We start from the raw sequence: 20,642 nt of genomic DNA, 5'->3' as shown, positions 1-20,642 counted from the left end.
TATATATATCCAAGAGAAATGAAAACATATGGCCACACAGAAATTTGTCTGTGAATGTTCATAACAGCATTATTTAAAAGAGCCAAAGATTTTTTAAGCTGATGATGTCTAATTTATTCATTTTCTTCCTTTGCACCTGGACTTGCTTACCTGGAGGGAACTTGCACACCTGCATCAGTATATAGCTATTTCTCCTTTAAAACTCTGGCACCATGAAAACAGACCTCAAGGAGGAATGGAAGTGGCCGCTGAGCACTGGGAAAAATGAAGAAGACAGGCCAAATAACGACCCACTGTTCCAGGAGGAAGAGGAAAGCTGGCCTCCCTGAGCTCTGCTTTAGGGAGAAATGGGAAACTCTCTAAGAAAGTCTGTTCAGAGCATGCCACTCTTAGTGGGGTGAGGGTGCCCCCCACCTCCACAGGGAAGCACAAGGGGGAGCATCAGGGCCAGCTTCCTACCAAGGGCATCACTGGTGGATCCATAAACACTATAAAATAAAACCTGAAATAATATAGCAGCCTAGTAATTTAAGACCATCACTTAGCACGTTCATACTCCTCCAATTCAATCCAAGAAAGCCAAAACTTCGCCAAAGATTTTTTTTTTCCACACAAGTTTATTCCAACAAAGTCTTATTAGCATTCCAGGGGAAAGACCAGTAGAACCACAAAACAAAGCAAAAATAGGTGGTGCTCACAACAAACGATTGTGATTGTTTCACTGCAAAAGTATTTGCTATAGGGAAGGAACGTACTGCATAAAGAACTGAATGTGAAACTGCACAGGAAAAATGTAAAATTCCTGAAAATAGTTCAAAGTCATTTCTCCATTTGGTCATTAGAACAGTTTCATGAGGATAATGTCACTGCCGCTGCCCTTGAGATTCACAAACGCTCCCACTTGCTCTGTGTTCACTCCATGCCATGCCCTGTGCTAAGCCTCGTACATAGCTGGCCTCACATAATCTTCATCTGCAACGAAAGTGCATAGGCAGATCCTCAAAATTTTCCACAAGTCCCTATTCTGCCCTGTAGCCCTGAAGCCCTTCTAACTTCTCACTCTTCTGGGAGGTCTCACAGAGTGGGCTTTCTGTTAAGCCAGTCTCCACAAAAAGACGTCAAGTTTTTTCAGTCCTATTACAGTAATTTTTCTAGATCATTAATTCATCCAAACAAATATGTATTGAGAATCTACTGCTCTCCAGAGACTGTTCTATGCATGTAGGTTACAAAAATAAAAATGTACTCTGAAAACAGTAGAGAGACTCAATAGAACAGAATGCTTGGAGAGCTCAGGAGAATAGGGTATCAGAGAAGACTTCCTGGAGGAGGTGACATTTGAGCTGAACTTGAAAGTCTGATTAGAAGTTAGAAAAGAAGGGGGAAAGGCATGGTGGGTGAAGAAGTACGTGCAAAGGCACAGAGATGGGAGAGCATGACCCATTCAGGGACTAACGAGTAGCTGATTACTGACGAAAGGTACAGTGCAAAGGTCGAGAGAGATAAGGAGGTCAGTGGGGGGTTCATCTCTAAAGGGCATGCTAAGAAGACTGGCGCTGACCCGAATGAGAAGAGATAACTACACAAGAGTGGCAACTAGGCCTCCATTCATTCTACGGGGCCATCTGCTATAAGACTGATGTTCACCCAGCAGACCGAAACACACATGCCCAGCATCTAAGGTCCTTCGTGTGTTGTCTTGCACAGATTCCCCAACACTACTCTCCTTTGCTCCAAAGAGGTCTTGAATCCTGTGTTCCTGTTCTATCTTCCATCTCACCCTTTACAGACCACCCTCATTTTCACCTCAGCCTGATTTGAATTGTTTATTGGCTCCACAGCTCCCCTTGTAGACTTGTGCTTGACTCTTAACAGCAGCAGAGGGCAGAAGAGGCCCATAAATATTTTAAAGATCGTGCATTTCCAACAAGTTCTGGGGTGACTCCAATGGTGCTGGTGCACAGAGCACTCCTTCAGTAGAAAGGGTCCGGAACAGCACCTTTCGTACTACCTGAGGTCAAAGATCTTCTCTAAATTTCCAATCTATCACAGACCAAAATTTTCAGAAGATAATAAAAAAATAAATTACAAGGGAAATGACATTTTTAAAAGAGACATACAAAATGTCTCAACTTTGTATTACTGGAGACAGTAAACATAATTATTACCCGGCCAAATTACACAGGTCAGCCGAGCCCTCCCATCATTTCCTTCCACAAACACAACTCCAAGATAAGAAATCGTGGCATGCTTATAATCAGGTGGAACGTCTACCCTTGATTTTTATGGGCAAAGGAGGGAATGTCTTAGAAGAACGCAAAGAATTTGCTTTGGGACTTTGTGAATATATACTTTGTAAAATGGAGTTGATGAAAAACAGCTTTCGATGAGTACAGTCCCAAACACCTGACCACCTACCTTGCCACTCTCCCCCGAAGGTCTCCCAAACCGGAGAGCTGACGCATCTCCAGAGTCTTTAAGGCAGAATTAGTTCCATAGCTGATATTGTCCCGGGCCCGGATCTGCTCCTGGAGTACCTGGGCAACACAAAAAACCACTAAGAGGGTCTTCTGAGAATTTACATGCTGGTACAAAAGCATTTTATACTTTTGATAAAAATAAGAACATTTAACTCCATTCCTAAGAGCTCCTTTTTGACAGCCACCTGGTATATACACGTGTACAGAAAGTACTTACACATGCTTAGAGAGACCTCAGAGATCACACACACACACACACACACACACACACACACACAGTCCCTTCATCTGCCAGTAAAAACACTGAGACTTGGATGCCACATGACTTGACAGAGCCCCTCACCACCTCCCCGGCCCCCCACGCTGCAAGAAAGGGCAAAGCTCGGACTAGGTCCCTGGACTCTTGCTCTTACAGTTCAAAGCTCTTTCCACCACTCCAGGCTGTTTTTTGATAGTCATTGCTCTAGGCGAAGACTCCCTAAATCGATCAGGAAGTAATAAATCAACACCAAGCAAGGACAGGGCTGGGCAGGGGGTGTCAGACAAACACGTCCAAATTCAGTTCCTCCAGCTGAATGACCCTGGGCAAATGTGTCAAGTCCTCTGAGCTTCCTTTTCCTTCTCTGTTAAGGAAACTTACATCTGTTAAGTGACTGTACTCTTAAGGGCACAGTAAATGCTTCGTGACACGGTGCGCAAAAAGCACCTACAACGCCTAGCACAGAGCCAAGACAGCAAATGCTGATCCTCTTAGGGTACTTATCTGATGACAGCACTTCTGCTGGAATAGCAGAACGGGGTCTCGTGGAAAGGCACTCAGTGAGAGCAGGTGCCCCAACACAGCATGGCCTGGCGGAGCAGCCATCCTGGCAAGTCTAAGGAACGGTGGGGATGGTGAGGACACCCCTGGTGTTTACTGAGCAGGTACCAAATCCACACTCTTGGGGTCCCCAGTGTTTCAGGATGAAATGACGCACCCAAAGTCACACGGACGGCAAGTGACCAGTCAGGACTGACCGAGCAGCCTGGCCCCAAAACCCACCCTCCCTGTAACCACTCTGCAAAGAAGATGAGTTGAAGCGCGACAGTCAGAAAGACAGACAGACAGACAGGAGAACCGGAGTCCTAGGCCGCAAGAGACCAATGTTCCTTCTGAATATTTCCTTATTCTTTCGCACATGGCTTCCTTTCTGCCCTCCCTTCCTCCACCTGCCTTCTGTCCCTCACACTCCCCTCACCAACACCACCTCCTCTCCCCTTTGCAAAGAAAAGGCTCTTGATTCCTTACCTCCTTTTCTTTTCAACCATTTAAAATTTCTCATTTGTTTAATGCCAGCTTAAGTACTTTTTAATTTTTCTTGCTTTTCTTTTGGTTTTACTCTTTCTTTTAGTAATTTTAAAATAGGAGTACTAAGTTCCTTAATAGCAAAGACTTTTTTTTTTAGAACAGTATCTGCTGTGTCCATAGACTGAGTGTGAAATGCTTTCCTTATTAGTTTTAATTTCCATTTTGTGTTCCTCTTGGATCTTTTGATATTTAGGTATCTAAAGGATTACTTAGAGTTGTGTTTCCTCATTTTCAAGCAGTTAAGTGTTTTGGTCATTTTTATTTATTTATTTACTTTTTTAAGATTTCACTTCTAAGTAATCTCTACACCCAATGTGGGGCTTGAACTCACAACCCTAAGATCAAGAGTTGCACGCTCTATCAACTGAGCCAGGCAAGCGCCCCATCATTTTCATTGTTTATTTCTACTTTATTGGCTTGGGATCAAAAATATGGTCTGGAATATACTTAATTTTTTGAATGTATTGGGGTATGCTTTGCAGCACATGTTTACTAAATGTTCCATGCAAAAAAACTATTCAAGGAACAAAAGGTTCAATATCGTCTGTTAGATTGAGTTTGCTGATTCCAGTATTCATTTTCTCTAGATCTTATTTATTTTTGTCTAGCAGATTGCTCCATCTGGGAAAGAGGTTTTATGAATTCCTCCATTGTAAAATATTTTCATCAAGTTCTCCTTACATTTTTAACACTTTTCATTTTATTTAACCACCCTTTTATTTGACACATACAGATTTGTGATACAAGTGACCTTAACCATTACACAATAATTTAGTGCTTCTGATTTAGTGCCTTTTTTAAAATGTTTATTTATTTTTGAGAGACAGACAGACAGACAGACAGACAGACAGAACATGAGTGGGGGAGGGGCAGAGAGAGCAGAAGACACAGAATCTGAAGCAGGCTCCAGGCTCTGAGCTGTCAGCACAGAGCCCGACGTGGGGCTCAAACTCACGAACCATGAGATCACGACTTGAGAAGTCGGACGCTTAACCGACTGAGCGACCCAAGCGCCCCTGATTTAATGCTTTTAATGTTGTTTCATCTTACCTAATATTGACACTGTGACCATACTTTATAAATAATAAAGCAAATACTTGCTTGGTCTAGCACAGCACACACTGTTCTGAGTGTTGTAGCTACATTAACCCGTTTATCCTCACAACACCCTCCGAAGTGGATACTATTATTATCTCCATTTCACAGGAGGTGAAATCCCTGAGATATTAAGTAGCTTGTCCAAAGCCAGTTAATAAGTGACTGAGCTGGGATCTGAACCAGGAACTCTGGCTTCACAGACTGTGCTCTCAGTCATGACACTACAATGCTTTGTGTTTTCATTTGACCTTTCATCTCACTTTATATTTACAATTTATGCTGCTTCTGGTTGCTGTTTCCTTGCTCCTTTTCCTTGTTTTGATAGGTTTAACCAGGTTACCATCCAATGTCCTCCCTCCCCTTGTTGACTGGGGAATGTTCCTGGACATCGCTATTCTATGAATGGCTCCCTTCCCTTCCCCATGTCCATAACCACACACGTCTACTCCAGGCTCTGTTCCTGCACGGCTCCCCCCTTCCTTGGTATGAAACACTCAGCACACCTCACGCCCACCCTCCTTCGCCCTCCAACACAGGTGGTTTATCAGGAAGGATTTTACTTTCCTCCCCTCTTGCCCTTCCCTCACCCCAGTTATGCTTTGCTAAAATAACGAGGTACCTCTAACTGGGCTGGAACTAAAATTTTTGCCTGTAAAATGTCTCTTTTATTTCAACAATCTTTTCTCCTTTTTTCAGTACTTCTGTTACCCAGTCTCAAGCATTCCTCAACCTCTACTTACATGAAATAACATAGGTCTTTTTTTACGGATCATTGATGACCTCTGCCTTCTTCCTTTTCCTTTCCCCCTATCTTAGGGTCTCTGTGTAGACTCCCTAACACTTTCCTCAGATCAGGTGCTTGGATAAAAGACTCTCTGAATCCCTGCCATGTTGACAACCCTCCTTCCCTCACCCCAAAGGCTGGGGATCAATTGAAAGCGTATGGAATTCTTAACCTCAAGGCCCTTCCTCCCAGTGAACTTCGAGGCTGATAGGAAGTCTGGTGCCTCTTCCTCTGTAAGTCTCTCGGCTCCTTATGCCTAGAAGCTTGTAAGATTTTATTCTTCTGCTTCGGAGTTCAGTTTTATCAGAATGTACCTAATTGTGGACTTCAAAAAAAATTCAATTCTACCTGGAACTCAGTGAATTTTTCAATCTGTAGTCTCAGATGATTCTTCTATGTAGCTACTGTTTGTTCTCCATCTGTTTCTTTGTCTCCTTCTGGAGCTCCAATTATTCACATGCTGGGTGCCCTAGATCTGTGTCCCCACTGAGTCTTCCATCTTTTCCCTCACGGTTTCTCTCTCTTTGTATTTGGCTCTGATGTTTCTCTCTCTTCTACTTTGTCTTGTGGGCAACTAATTCAAGTCATAAAAGTCAACCATCCTTGCCTCTGGTTCATCTACTGGCTTTTAAAAACGTTAAGTTCAAGAAAGAAACTTTATGTTGCACCCAGATCTCCTAAGTGTCCTGTCTTAGTCAGATGGGGCTAAAAGAACAAAATGCCACAGACTGAGCAGCTTATAAACAACAAACACCTATTTCTTGAAGTTCTAAGGCTGGGAAGTGCGGGACCAGGGTGCCAACACGGTCACGTTCTAGGGGAGCCCTCTCCCTGGCTTGCAGATAGCTGTCTGCCTTCCTTCTCACTGAGCCTTTACAGTGGAAAAACAAAACAAATGAACAAACAAAAAGCAGAAATAGACCCATAAATAAAGAACAAACTGATGGCTGCCACGGTGGAAGGGGACAGGAGGATGCGCAAAACGAGGGGAAGGGGAGTGGGAGGTATAGGGTTCCAGTCATGGAAAAAGTCACAGGAAGAAAAGGACACAGTCAATGATGCTGTAATAGCACTGCACGGTGACAGACGGTAGCCACGTTTGCAGTGAGCACAGCATAACACACAGGCCTGGTACAGACATGTACATAAATTGTTTTTGTGCTGCCTTTTCTCAACTATTCTTTTTCAAGTATGCAGGCAACTGCACTTACATACATTTTTTTAGGATTTTTCAAACTTCCTGGTAAAAATGAGAAATTAGCAAATATGAGGATTTTGTGTTTTCCTCATTGGAAACCTGGTTGGAGCCACTATAGATGGAGTGACAGTGACAGTAAAAAGAATGTTTCACTGAAGGGAATTTGGAAGTGCTAGACCTATCTGTTCTCTGCTATAGTTTCCAGCTTTTTCTGAATGAACCCGCTCTGTTAAGAAGAATGCAAACCAGCTACAATACCTGTGAATGACAAAATGTTAGTCATCTGAACACATTCTTGTAAGAAACCTTCAGATCTGACTAATCTGGTTCTGACACTCTCCCACTGATGAAAAGGCGCTGGTGTTCTCTCTTTCAATAGGAAGTAACACTTATTTGTTAGAGTTCATAGAAAGGAGTAGGCCATTTTTCTATGTAATGCTTCAAACCTTTGTTTATAAAAAGGTTTAAGACCAGGGGTTCTTAAACGTCTTTAGGGTGCATAGGAATCCCCAGGTGGCTTGTTAAATACACAAATCCCTGGGCCCCACCCCCAGAGAGCCAAAGCTAGGGAATGGGCCCAGAAAAGTGGATGTTCAAGGTCCACAGAGCACTCCTGGAGAAACACTGCATCAGATGCTGTACAAATGACAAAGGCTATAACCAATCCTATTTCCTCTGAGCTGTCTCTCAATCAAGACATCACCAAGCACATGAAATGAAGAGCAACCCACAAAAGAGGTGCTAAAAATAATTCACACCATTTTTAAAAGGTTCAGTCTTTCTAGTAAGCAAAGAAATGAAAAATAAAAGTCATACCATGATAATGCAACACTATGCATGGGTATTGATAATGGGGGACCCTGGGGAAGGGGAACATCTGGGAACTCTGTGTTTTCTGCTCAATTTTGCTGTGAACTTAAACTTCCTCTAATAAAGTCTATTTAAAATTAAAAAGCCATGCCATTTTCATCAATTAAAAAAGCAAATGTATTAAATTTATAATACTAAAATAGCATTTCAAAATTAAAAAGGCATAGTTGACCCTTCCTGATACATCTTTCTGTAACACGATCCATCAAAATATATTCACAATGTTCATAACCTTTGATCCAGTAACTCTAGCTATTGAAATTAATCAAGGAAATAAGAAAAATGGCAACAATGTACTCACAAAGATATCTTCCTAGTAAGATACACCAAGTATTTTCCAAGGTTTTATACAGTATCACACAACCAGGAAGAAGTTCACAGAGAGCTTCTAAAACTAAGGGGAAAAGGGGCACCTGGATGGCTCAGTTGGTTAAGCATCTGATTATTGATTTCAGCTCAGGTCATGATCTCACAGCAGGTGGGATCAAGCCCCGTGTCAGGCTCTGTGCTGGCAGTGCAGAGCCTGCTTGGGATTCTCTCTCCCTCTCTCTCTGCCCCTCCCCCACTCACCCTGGTTCTCTCTCTCTCTCAATATAAATAAACATTTAAAAAAATAATAAAACAAAAATAAGAGAAAATGCATACAGTTTAATATCATGCAAAACAGAAAGGGTACAAAATAAATATACAGCATGATTCCTGCTGTGAATAAGACACATATAAAATAATACTGGAATATTAACGCTGTGCTATTCTCTAGAGTGGGATTATGTTTGCTTCCTCTTTGTATTTTCCACAAAGGCCTTACATTATTTTTATAACCAAAAAAAGTGTGTGTGAGTATGTGTGTTTTAATGCTTACAAGTAAGAAAAGCCCATTTAACTTTCAGAATTCTTAAGCAGATGGGTAAGCTATCGTATTAGAAGTGCTTTCTTTGAATAATACAGAAAAGCATTTCATCAAAACTTAATGCAATATTCATGCTAATGACAAGTTATGAGAAAACAGTGGGTATTAGAGAATTCTATGAAGTGTTAGAAAAGCAAACCCTATGTACAGCCAGTAATGTTCCCTAATTTGTCACTTCGGAACAATGTAGCAAAATGATATGTTTACTTTAACAAGGTTACACCCCCACTCTATCATGGACACTCCATTACTGTCAATTCAAAGCAAGAAACTCTTTTCTGTTTGCCTAGGACATACTTTGCCCCAGGCCTGCCCTCAGGGAGGCTCAGCTGCAGTAGCAAAGACAATAGGGTGGCAAGTGCACTCCCTAAAAGCATACAATAACATGTTTCCAGAACAAAGAGACACTTTGAAAAAGTGATGTCCCAGGGTGCCTGGGTGGCTCAGTCAGTTAGACATCTGACTTTGGCTCTCATAGTTTGTGGGTTCGAGCCCCACATTAGGCTCTGTGCTGACAGCTCAGAGCCTGGAGCCTGCTTTGGATTCTGTGTCTTTGTCTCTTTCTGCCCCTTCCCAGCTCTCTGTCTCTCTCTCTTCCAAAGAATTAAGAAAAAGATTAAAAAAAAAAAAAGAAAAGAAAAAAAAAAAGGAAAGAAAAAGCGATGTCCTAAGTCTTCATTTATTTTTTCTAACATATGGCCTATGTTTACAAAATCTCCCTTCCAAAGACAGTAGGAAATGGTGCCCCGTGTAAGCCCCACAGTGCTGTATCATGCTGTGTCTGCAAAGGTGAGACCCATGCCCCCTGGACCTCACCCCCCCAGACAAGCTAGGATTGCCAGGAATGACCAGGACGGAAACAGCTCTGCTTGTTTCTCCTTCTCCAACTCCTCCCAGATTTGTGAGGACTTGGAAACTGAAGTGTAACTCCAGTATCACCTGGAGAAGGGCCCGACTGCAACAGGTCAGGGCCTCATAAGATAGCATCTCTCTACATGGCTGCTTCATCTGCACACTAGGACTTAAAACGTCCCCGAGTTCCAGCTTCGTATCAAATTGCCTTCTTGGCATTTCCATATGGACATTCAATGGGTCCCTAAAACTTGCCACGTCATGCACAAAGTCTCTCTGCCTCCAATGTGCCGGAAGTCCTGTTGGGTCTACCTCCAGAACAGATCCACAACCCATCTACTTCTCCCCATCTCCACCATGACTCCCCAAATCCAAGTCACCTTGCCCCTGAACTGCCATGGGAGCCACGAACCCATCTCCCTGCCTCCATTCTTGCTCCCCTACAACCCCTTCCCCATGTAGCAGCAGAGTGATCTTTTTGAAACACAAATCAGTCTGTAAGCAACAGGAGGGCAAGGGTTTTTATCTGTTTTATTCACTGATGTATCCCCAGCACCAAGCATATGAATTAAATTCCTTTGCTTAAAATTAAATAATGGTTACCCATTTCTAAACTCCAAACTTCCCATCATAACCTTCCAGGCTAATGATCTGTTCTTATTCCCACACACCTCACCCACCTGCCCCCACTCATTCCATGACACTCCAATCCCACTGGTCCTTTTTCTGCTCCTCAAACATGCCAAGCTTCCTTCTGCTTGTGACTTTGGAACCTGCAGCTTCCTCTCTCTGTAATGTTCTCTGCCCTGTGTGTCTCCTCCCACACCACCACCTTGGCTCGGCTGGCCCCTTCTTTTTTTTTTTTTTTTTTTTTTTTTTTTTAAGTTTATTTATTTATTTTGGGTGAGAGAACGCATGCTTGTGTGAGCAGGGAAGGGGCACAGAAAGAAGGAGAGACAGGGTCCCAAGCAGGCTCCATGCTGTCAGCATTCAGCCCGATGCAGGGCTTGATCCCACAAACAGAGAGATCACGACCTGAGCCGAAATCAAGAGTCGGACACCTAACCGACTGAGCCACCCAGACGCCCCATCAGCTGGCCCCTTCTGTCACTTAAGTCTCAGTTCACATGTCACCTAAACCACCTTCTTCCTAAAATAGCCCTACAATTACTCTCCTTCATTTTATCTTACGAGAACACTGGACTGAGGCTGAAATTACCTTGGTTACTTAGTGTTTACTGGCTGTAAACCCTACTAGGATGTGCAGCAGGACTAAGAGCAAGGGCCTTGCATGTCTGGGTCACTACTGTAGTCCCAGTGCTTCTAATAATGCCTGGCTCCCACTGGAGACCAATTAATTTAGCTTCATTTTCCAGGATTTGGTCTTTCACATTCAAGTCTTAGAGACTGTATTTAGCCAGTGCCCAGAGGTGATCAGGTCCTCAAAGATGGACCCAGACAAGCTAAAATGTATTAGAGACGAGCAGACAATAGAACACCAATTTGTTAATTTACAATGAAAAACCTCCATCACCAGAACTGAACAAATACTCAAATTGCATTCAATTCACTGTCTTCTCTCCCTAGAGTCAAGACACAGGACAAGTCACGTCTGGCAGGTAGACTTAAAACAAAATGAATATGGATGATGAGGTGGTTAATTATATGTCAGCTTAACTGAGCCAGATAGCTGGTTAAACATAATTTCTGGGTGTGTCTGTGAGGTTGTTTCCAAAAGGCATTTGAATTGGCAAATGCCCTCCCCAAAGTGGGTAGGCATTATCCCATCACTTGAGAGCCATGGCAGAATAGAAAGGAGGGGGAAAAAAGGGGAGGAAGAAAGGGCATTCACATTCTGCCTGAGCTGGGACGTCCATCTTCTCCTGCCCTCAGCACTGCTGGTGCTCAAGCCTTCAGACTTCAACTAAAGTCTACACTATCAGCTCTCTGGATCCCAGGACTTAGTACTATACCACTGGCTTTCCTGGGTCTTCAGCTTGCAGATGGCAGATGGTAGGACTTCTCAGCCTCCATAATCATGTGAGCCATTACCTTATAATAGATGGATGGATGGATGGATGGATGGATGGATGGATGGATGGATAGATGGATATCCTGTTGGTTCTGTTTTTCTGGAGAACCCTGACTAATATAGATGATAATCACCAAAGTCCCTCTGCTGAGACACCTGTTCCAACTGGACAAGATCACTCAGCTTCAGGCTGGAATTCCCTTTTTAGGTAAAATATATGAAGTCTGGAGCATCTGGGTGGCTCAGCTGGTTGAGCGCCAACTGTTGATGTCAGCTCAGGTCATGATCTCACAGTTCATGAGTTCAAGCCCTGTGTCAGGCTCTGCATTAACACTTGGGATTCCCAAGCCCACTTGGGATTCTCTCTGTCTGTCTGTCTCTCTCTCTCAAAATAAATAAATAAACCTTTAAAGATATGTATATACGAAGTCTGGCAGCCTACACTCTCTTTGCTGACAGTGCTAGATGCACACTGAACCAAGTTCCCATTTGTGCATCCAAGTATACATGAACATGATTGTCCTCATCTCTGATTGCTGTGATATGCTGATAAGGCACAACTCTGCACTCATTGCTTGAGTTTAAAAAATTCTTCAGTAGCCTGCTTGCAAATTATTAAACTAGCAAATTATGTGTAATTGAGTCAATAAGTGAGGGCTTGATACAGTTTCCCAAAACTTAACTAGGTCAGAGCCACCCCAAGCCTGACACACATGGAAAGCCTGAGCACATGGAAACCAGGAGTAGGTCTGCAGATTCCAACCAGCAAGGTAGCAGACCCCACTGCCTGACTCCCTAAAGGCCAAAGACACAGTGAAAGCCCTTAGGGGACACGGGGGTCTCAACCACTTCCCAAGCCATCACAGTGTCATAGAAGGGGAAGCTTACCACCAACAAAAGGCATGGACTTCTTATCAGGAGTTGGCCTCCAGGGATTGATAAAAGCTTAAAGACAGTACAGATAATCCAGACATGTATAATTCATAACTGACCACATTACCTCTTCTAAATTTATAATGATGATGATTATTTGTGGAATGTTTCTGTGGAATAAATAATTGATAACATACTCCACCTCGTAAGGCAAATTGCCAGTGAAGACAATGGGTGGGGAAACATTAAAACAATAGATTCTTTCCTTCAACATTTATCAAGCACCTACTATGTACCAGCACACAAGAGTCATCTGTTTTGACATTAGAATCCACTGATAAAATACGGGCAATAATTACAGGGTTCTGGAAGGGTCAAGGTCCCCAGAGCCTTTAAATATGAAACTTTTTTTGAGGGACACCTGGGTGGCTCAGCCTGTTGAGCATCCAACTCTTGATTTTGGCTCAGGTCAGGATCCCGGGGTTGTGGGATCAGGTCCTGTGTTGGGCTCCATGCTGAGCATGAAGTCTGCCTGAGATTCTCTCTCTCTCTCCCTCTGCCCCTCTCCCCCACTCATACTCTCTCTTTCTCTAAAATAAAAAAAATTTAAAAAGAAACATTTTTTGAGCTCCTACTCTGTGCCAGACACTGGGTAGGTGCTAAAAATAGAAAAATGAGGACTTGGTTCTAGCTCTTAAGGATCACAAAGGCTAGAGGTTTAACGATACATTTCGCTTTTCTTTTTGTATACTGTGTTCAAAGCCACATGACAGAGAATCATAAAGACGTAACCAGGCAAATTTGCCAAGATATAGTATTAACATATCTCAATTTGACTAGCTCTATCAGGAGCCTGGAGAGAACTTTACTACAGCCTTAGTTTTGTGACACAAAATCATCTGCAGGAACAGATTTTTATAAAACAAATACCCAGTAAGTTTTTACTTATTGAACTGAAAAACAAGTGTAAACCAGTAATACAAATAATTTTAACACCAGGCAATTCACTGAAGAAATTCATTAAGAACCTACAGACAAGGGGTATCCAGCTGGCTCAGCCAGTAAAGCATGCGACTCTTGATCTTGGGGTCATGAGTTCAAGCCCCACATTGGGCACAGAGCCTACTTTAAAAAAAACCAACCAAAATACATCCTTCACATCATTTAAATACACTTTGAATATCTTCACACCTCTTTGCTTTAAATATGCAAATATTGTCTTTGCATAATATCCACCATCCCAATTTTATAGTACTTATAAATAAAGACTTCTTTTTAGTACTTTTTAAATTTTAATCTACACGATGATTTTACTTTAACAAATTTTGGCTACAATGTGGCAATTCTGATATCTCATCAAGCATCCTAATTTTAGTTGTGTTTGGGTAAACACGCTCAGGCTCATAATATATGTAAAACCATGTAATTAGTGTTTTATATTGGAGTCTATTAAATTTCTAAACTTCCTTCTGTTACTTTATAATGATACATAGTTATTACCAGTTATAAAAAGTAAATGCTCATACATGCAAAGTAAATTTTTATCAGAATCAGATTTTATTCAGTTCTTTCTCTCTACAACGGAAATCATCTTTTCATTTGCAAAACCACAAATCCAAAAATGTATGTAAATGGAAAAGAGTGCTGTCTGGTTAAGGCAAGAATAATCATCATATACAATGTGTTTCAGATGGAAAAGCAGCAAAATTGAAATTACTTTAAAATTCATTGCACTGCAGGGAGCTTGGGTGGCTCAGCTGATTGAGCGTCCAACTCTTAATTTTGGCTTGAGTCATGATCTCATGGTTCGTGGGATCGAGCAGCCCTGCATTGGGCTCTGCGCTGACAGCAGGAGCCTGCTTGGGATTCTATCTCTCTCCCCCTCTCTCTGACTCTCCCCCAATCTCACTCTCTGTCTCTCTCACTCTCTCTCTAAGTAAATAAATAAACATTAAAAAAAATAGTTTGAGCATCTGGGGGACTTAGTCGGTTAAGCGTCCAACTTCAGCTCAGGTCATGAGCCACGTGGTCCGTAGGTTTGAGCCCTGTGTCACACTCTGTGTTGACAGCTCAGAGCCTGGAGCCTGTTTCAGATTCTGTGTCTCCCTCTCTCTCTGCCCCTCCCCCACTCACACTGTGTCTCTCTCTCTCTCTCTCTCTCTCTCTCTCTCTCTCAAAAATAAATAAATAAACATTAAAAAATTTTAAAAAAGAAATAAATAAAATAGTTTAAAATATATAAATAAAAAATAAAATTCACTGCATTATAAATTGTTAAAAATCACATTTTAAAAACACACCTTAAAAACAATTAGCAAAATCCTACATGACTGATGATGACTGGATTCCTAGGGATGTTTGCTAATAACTGTAATTAAGCAGTTTAATGAACTTGCATCAAAGGAATGATGGGGCAGGAGAGAACTCAGTATGAACCAAAGCTAGAATTACCTACTTTCATGAAGAAATTCTTCCTGACAGGGTGGAAATATTCAGAAAGCAAAGAATGGCTGAAAAGCACGACCTGTCACATTTGAGAGTTGGCTACCTAAGGCCAGAGTTCTAGAAGAGCTTCCAAGAGGCGAAGTAGAAAAGAAAAAGAGAGTATTTTTGGATTTTAACGATCTGAGTTTAGTCTCAGAGCTGCCACTTACTGGCCTTGAAATCTGAAAGTCCCCTCACTTCCTGAGCCTTGGCTCCCTCGTCTGAGAAGGTTGTAGTCTGTACAGATGACCTCAGGGTCTCTTCTTCTCTTTATGCTACCGGCAAATCTGCAACCGGCTTCACTATGAATTGGGCATTTGTTCACTTAATAAGCATTCATGGCATTTTGCTCCACACGCTGTGCTGGACAATGCACAGATGAATAAGACAAGCTTTCTTTCTTTTTGAGGAGTTCACAATCTATTGGGGAAACAGACTTGTAAAGGAACAATGCCAGTCCTATTCCATAAATGCTGTGGTAATGCTGGTAAGTGCTGGGCGCTCAGGATACCTAAGGGAAGGGAAATTAGAGGCAAAGGAGGAGGTAGCATGGAGGTCTTCCTATCAAGAAAAAAACTATTAAATAAGACTGAGGGCTCAACTGAGGTTGGAAATTATATGTTTTACAGTGGTTCTAATCATTGGATTAGTGCATAGCAGCTACCAAAGAGGAAATTATTCCCTGGGCCCCATAGTTGCAGCTAAAGCACTATCAGCTTTCATGACAGCAAAAATTAAGTCTAGGGCTTTATTTTATTTTTTTTAATGTTTAAATTTTATTTATTTTAAGTAAGCTCTATGCCCAACATAGAGCTTGAACTCACAGCCGCGAGATCAAGAGTCACATGCTCCACTGACTGTGCCAGGCAGGCGCCCCAAGTCCAGGGTTTTCTAAGGGCACAGTTACTTACACTCTATGCTTTTCCTGACAACAGTACCACCAGAGTAGGTTGGCTCCAGGCTCCAGTCTGTCCACTACCCACACAGGCAAAGGGAACCTAGCTGAGTACCTCCAGGGACATGCTGGGCATGGAAAGGCACGGAGAGGTCATAATATTTTCTAACATGAAACACAGGGGTGTTTGCATTCTTTTATGAAATACTTCTTTGCCACTGGTTAAGGGATGGAACAGTGAGAATCATTTATCCCCAATTACTTTGATTTTATCTATCTCCCTCTCTAGATTTGGGTACAGCAGGGATATCAGTCCCCTAATGGACGTCTACCCCTTTTCAAAATTGAAATCTTTAAGTTGGGGTTCTTCAATTTAGTAAAGGTACCAACTTGGGGTTGGCAAGTTATTCAGCTTCTGGGTTGAATAAAACTGCTTTAGCTCACAAATATGAAACTGGAAAGATCATTCTAAGTACAAACACCACCTTCCAAAAACATGTAAATTCATCTATGGATCTTTTAAATTTCCGGGGCGCCTGGGTGGCGCAGTCAGTTAAGCATCCGACTTCAGCCAGGTCACGATCTCGCGGTCCGTGAGTTCGAGCCCCGCGTCGGGCTCTGGGCTGATGGCTCAGAGCCTGGAGCCTGTTTCTGATTCTGTGTCTCCCTCTCTCTCTGCCCCTCCCCCGTTCATGCTCTGTCTCTCTCTGTCCCAAAAAAATAAATAAACGTTAAAAAAAAAATTAAAAAAAAAAAAAAAACAACTTCCTATGCCCTTCTGATGTCATTTGAGTTCTTTGGTTGCAGGCAATGGAAACTTGCCTCAGGGTTAACTTAGGGGAAAAATGGAATTTACTGGAAGGATCAGAGGAGAGATCTGAGGACAGAGGACAACCAAAAGGGCAGCTGGGGACCTAGACTGAAGGGGACATAAAAGGTGTTTCCTAGGGTCCATGCAGCAGGAACACTGGCCAGTATCCTGCAGACACAGCTGCTGTGGGGAAGACGCTCCAATCATTTCCACTCTGAATCACCCTGCTCAGGTTTCAAGCTCCAGGGAGTGAGAGACTCAATTCTCTGGCCTGAGTTACTGGTTCCAATGCTCTTTAGCAAAAAAAGGTGATAAGGCAACTGATGAACAGCCATCCAGTCTGTGTCCGATGGAAGAAAGGTAAACACTGAAAAGAAACCAAGTTTCTGTACACCAGAAGAAATTGGAGTGGATGACGTCACGCACCCAAACGGCAAAGATCCACTACACCCCCTGAATAACAAATACATAATCCTTTTCTTTAAACATCATAAGAAGAATAGATATTTTGGAACCCTGAAAACAAATATACTTTGATTAGGGTACAGTTTTGAGTGAATTCCTGTCCTTAGTAAAGGTATGTGAGAATCTCAATGAACAGAGAAGGTTGGTTTCCATGTGGTACACCAGGACCTTACTTGGGTATAAGCTAAGAAAGAATTATCACAAAACGAAATTAAATATGTACACAGTAGCCATGAAAGAGTTGAGATAGTTATATTAATATCAGACAAAACAGACTTCAAGATGAGAAATACTACTAGAGAGAGAGAGAAACATTTAAAAACAATTTTTTTTCAATATATGAAGTTTATTGTCAAATTGGTTTCCATACAACACCCAGTGCTCATCCCAAAAGGTGCCCTCCTCACTACCCATCACCCACCCTCCTCTCCCTCCCATCCCCCATCAACCCCTCAGTTTGTTCTCAGTTTTTAAGAGTCTCTTATGCTTTGGCTCTCTCCCACTCTAACCTCTTTTTTTTTTTTCCCTTCCCCTCCCCCATGGGTTTCTGTTAAGTTGAGAGAAACATTTTATAATGATAAAAAGGTCAATGTATCATTATAAATGCATATGTACCAAGCAACAGAACCCCAAAATACTTGAAGCGAAAACTAACAAAGTTGAAAGGAGAAAAAGATTTTTCAACAACAAGAGTTGGAGACTTAAATAACTGATAGAACAAGAGTCTCAATAAATGTGAAGTGATCAAAGATAGAAAAAGTATGTTCTCTGCCCACATGGAATTAAATAAGAGCTCCACCACATGAAATAAATTTTGGGAAACCCCAAACATTTGGAAATTGAACAACACACTGCTAAATAACACATGAGCCAAAAATAAAGTTACAAAAATAAAGTGAAAATTTTAAGTATTTTCAACTGGGGGTGCCTGGCTGGCTCAGTCAAAGCACGTGACTCTTGGTCCTGAGGTTGTGAGTTCAAACCCCATGTTGGGTGTGGGGATTACTTAAAAGTAAAATCTTAAAAGTAAAATAATTTTCAACTGAAGGAAAACAAAAACACAACATACAAAATTCATGGGAAGCAGCTAAAGCAACTGGAGGACACTAGATAACTTTAAACACCATTATCAGAAAAGACTAAAGATCTCAAACCAATTACCAAAGCTTTCACCTTAAGAAACTAGAAAATGGTAAGCAAACCTAATAAAAGCAATCAGGAAAAAAGGAAATCACACAGAGTTGAAATCAATTAAATAGACAACAGAAAAGGAAGAGAAAAAAAATGAATAAAACCAAGAGTTGGTTCTCTCAAATGATTAATGAATTACTCAATATGGTGAAGATGGCAATTCTCCCAAAATTGATCTATATATTCGAAGCAACTTCTGTCAAAATCTCAGTAGGCTTGCAACTAAGACAGACATTTACATTTTATTTTATTTTATTTTATTTTATTTTATTTTATTTTATTGGTTTTATTTTAGAGAGCACAAACAGGAGAGAGGGATGGGGGAGGGGGAGAGAAAGAGAGAGAGAGAGAGAGAGAGAGAAGGAGAGTGAGAGCGAATCCCAAGCAGGCTGCACGCTCAACACAGAGCCCAACATAGGGCTTGATCCCACAACTCTAGGATCATGACCTGAGCCTAAATCAAGAGTTGGATGCTCAACGAACTGAGCCACCCAGGTGCCCCTAGAGATTTACTTTTATCAGTTTGTAACACAGAACTCTTTCATATTTAAATTTTTTCATAATTATATAATAATTAAAATAATTATGTAATTACCAAAAAAACCTCAGTAGGCTTTTCTATAGAAACAGCAAGCTGATCCTAAAACTTATATGAAAACACAAAGGACCTAGAAAAGCCAAAACGATTTGGAAAGGAAAACAAAGTTGGAGGACTTACAGTGTCTGATTTCTACTTTTTAAAATATTTAAATTTTAAAAATATTTTTAAATGTTTATTCATTTTTGAGAGAGACAGAGAGACAGAGACAGAGAGACAGAGAGACAGAGAGAGAGAGAGAGAGAGAGAGACAGAGAGACTCCCAAGTAGGTTCTGTGCTGTCAGAGCAGAGCCCTGCATGGGGCTTGATCTCACAAACTAGGAGATCATGACCTGAGCTGAAATCCAGAGTCAGATGCTTAACCAACTGAGCCACTCAGGTGCCCCAGTACCTAATTTCAATATGTATCCTAAAGCCAGAAATTAATTAGGGCAATGTGATATTAGCATACAAAAAACATAGAGATCAACAGAATCCAGGAAAAAACCCTTGTTTTATGGTCAATTGATTTTCAACAAAGGGACAAATGGGAAATTTTTCCTTGAGCAACCAAATGGGGAAAAAAATTAACTCAGACCTTTATTTCACTTTTTACATAAACATGAACTCAAAATGGATCACAGACCTAAATGTTAAGAATTAAAACTAAAACTTTAGAAGAAAACATAGGAGAAAATCTTTGTGACCATGGGTTAAGCAAGACAGTTCTTAAGACACAACACTAAAATTACAAGCCATAAAAGAAAAAACTGGTAAGCTGACTTCATTAAAATTTTTAAGATGCTGCACTTCAAAAGACACCATTAGGAAAATGAAAACATAAGCCAGAGAACGGGAGAAAATTTCTGCAAATCACATGTATGATAAGGGACTTGAAGCTAGACTAACTTAAGACTTTTTACAACTCAGGAATTAGACAAATAACCCAACTTAAAAATAGCTTCTAATATTTACTACAACATTCAGCTAAGTGACATAACCCAGACACAAAAGGACACGTACTGTATGATCCCACTTGTATGGTGTACCCAGGATAGGCAAACTCGTAGAGACAGAAAGTAAAATAGAGGGTAGCAGTGGCTGAGAGGGCTGTGGAACTGGGAGTTATTGTTTCATGGAAATGATGTTTCTGTTTGGGATGATTAAAAAGTTTTGGAAATGGGTAGTGGCGATCCTTGCATACAAGACAGTGAACGTACTTAATGTCACCGAATTGTATGCTTAACGGCTAAGATGGTAAATATCTTACCACAATCAAAAAATTAACTTTAGGGGCGCCTGGGTGCCTTGGTCGGTTAAGTGTCCAACTTCGGCTCAGGTCACAATCTCACGGTCCGTGAGTTCGAGCCCCGCGTCGGGCTCTGTGCTGACAGCTCAGAGCCTGGAGCCTATATCTAATTCTGTGTCTCCCTCTCTCTCTGCCCCTCCCCTGTTCATGCTCTGTCTCTCTCTGTCTCAAAAATAAAAATAAACGTTAAAAAAAATAAAAAAAAATTAATTTTAAAGACTGGGCATGGGGCGCCTGGGTGGCGCAGTCGGTTAAGCGTCCGACTTCAGCCAGGTCACGATCTTGCGGTCCGTGAGTTCAAGCCCCGCGTCAGGCTCTGGGCTGATGGCTCAGAGCCTGGAGCCTGTTTCCGATTCTGTGTCTCCCTCTCTCTCTGCCCCTTCCCCGTTCATGCTCTGCCTCTCTCTGTCCCAAAAATAAATAAACGCTGAAAAAAAAATTAAAAAAAAAAAAAAAAAAAAAGA

At 41.6% G+C, this 20,642-nt stretch overlaps 1 protein-coding gene across 2 annotated transcripts in view; it reads right to left on the bottom strand.

Moving 5' to 3' along the window:
* FAM81A (family with sequence similarity 81 member A) overlaps positions 1 to 20,642 on the bottom strand; it is a 57,307-nt gene that overhangs the window by 30,988 nt on the left and 5,677 nt on the right. For both annotated transcript variants that reach the window (XM_040492841.1, XM_040492840.1), the window contains exon 3: positions 2,419 to 2,537. In XM_040492841.1, the coding sequence (XP_040348775.1) occupies positions 2,419 to 2,537 (119 nt within the window). The remainder of the gene's footprint in view (positions 1 to 2,418; positions 2,538 to 20,642) is intronic.

This window comes from Herpailurus yagouaroundi, unplaced genomic scaffold (genome assembly GCF_014898765.1).
Source record: "Herpailurus yagouaroundi ecotype Mexico unplaced genomic scaffold, PumYag 184, whole genome shotgun sequence".
Lineage (NCBI taxonomy): Eukaryota > Metazoa > Chordata > Mammalia > Carnivora > Felidae > Herpailurus > Herpailurus yagouaroundi.
Note: the sequence above shows the minus strand (reverse complement) of the source record. Positions and strands in the feature narration are given on the sequence as shown.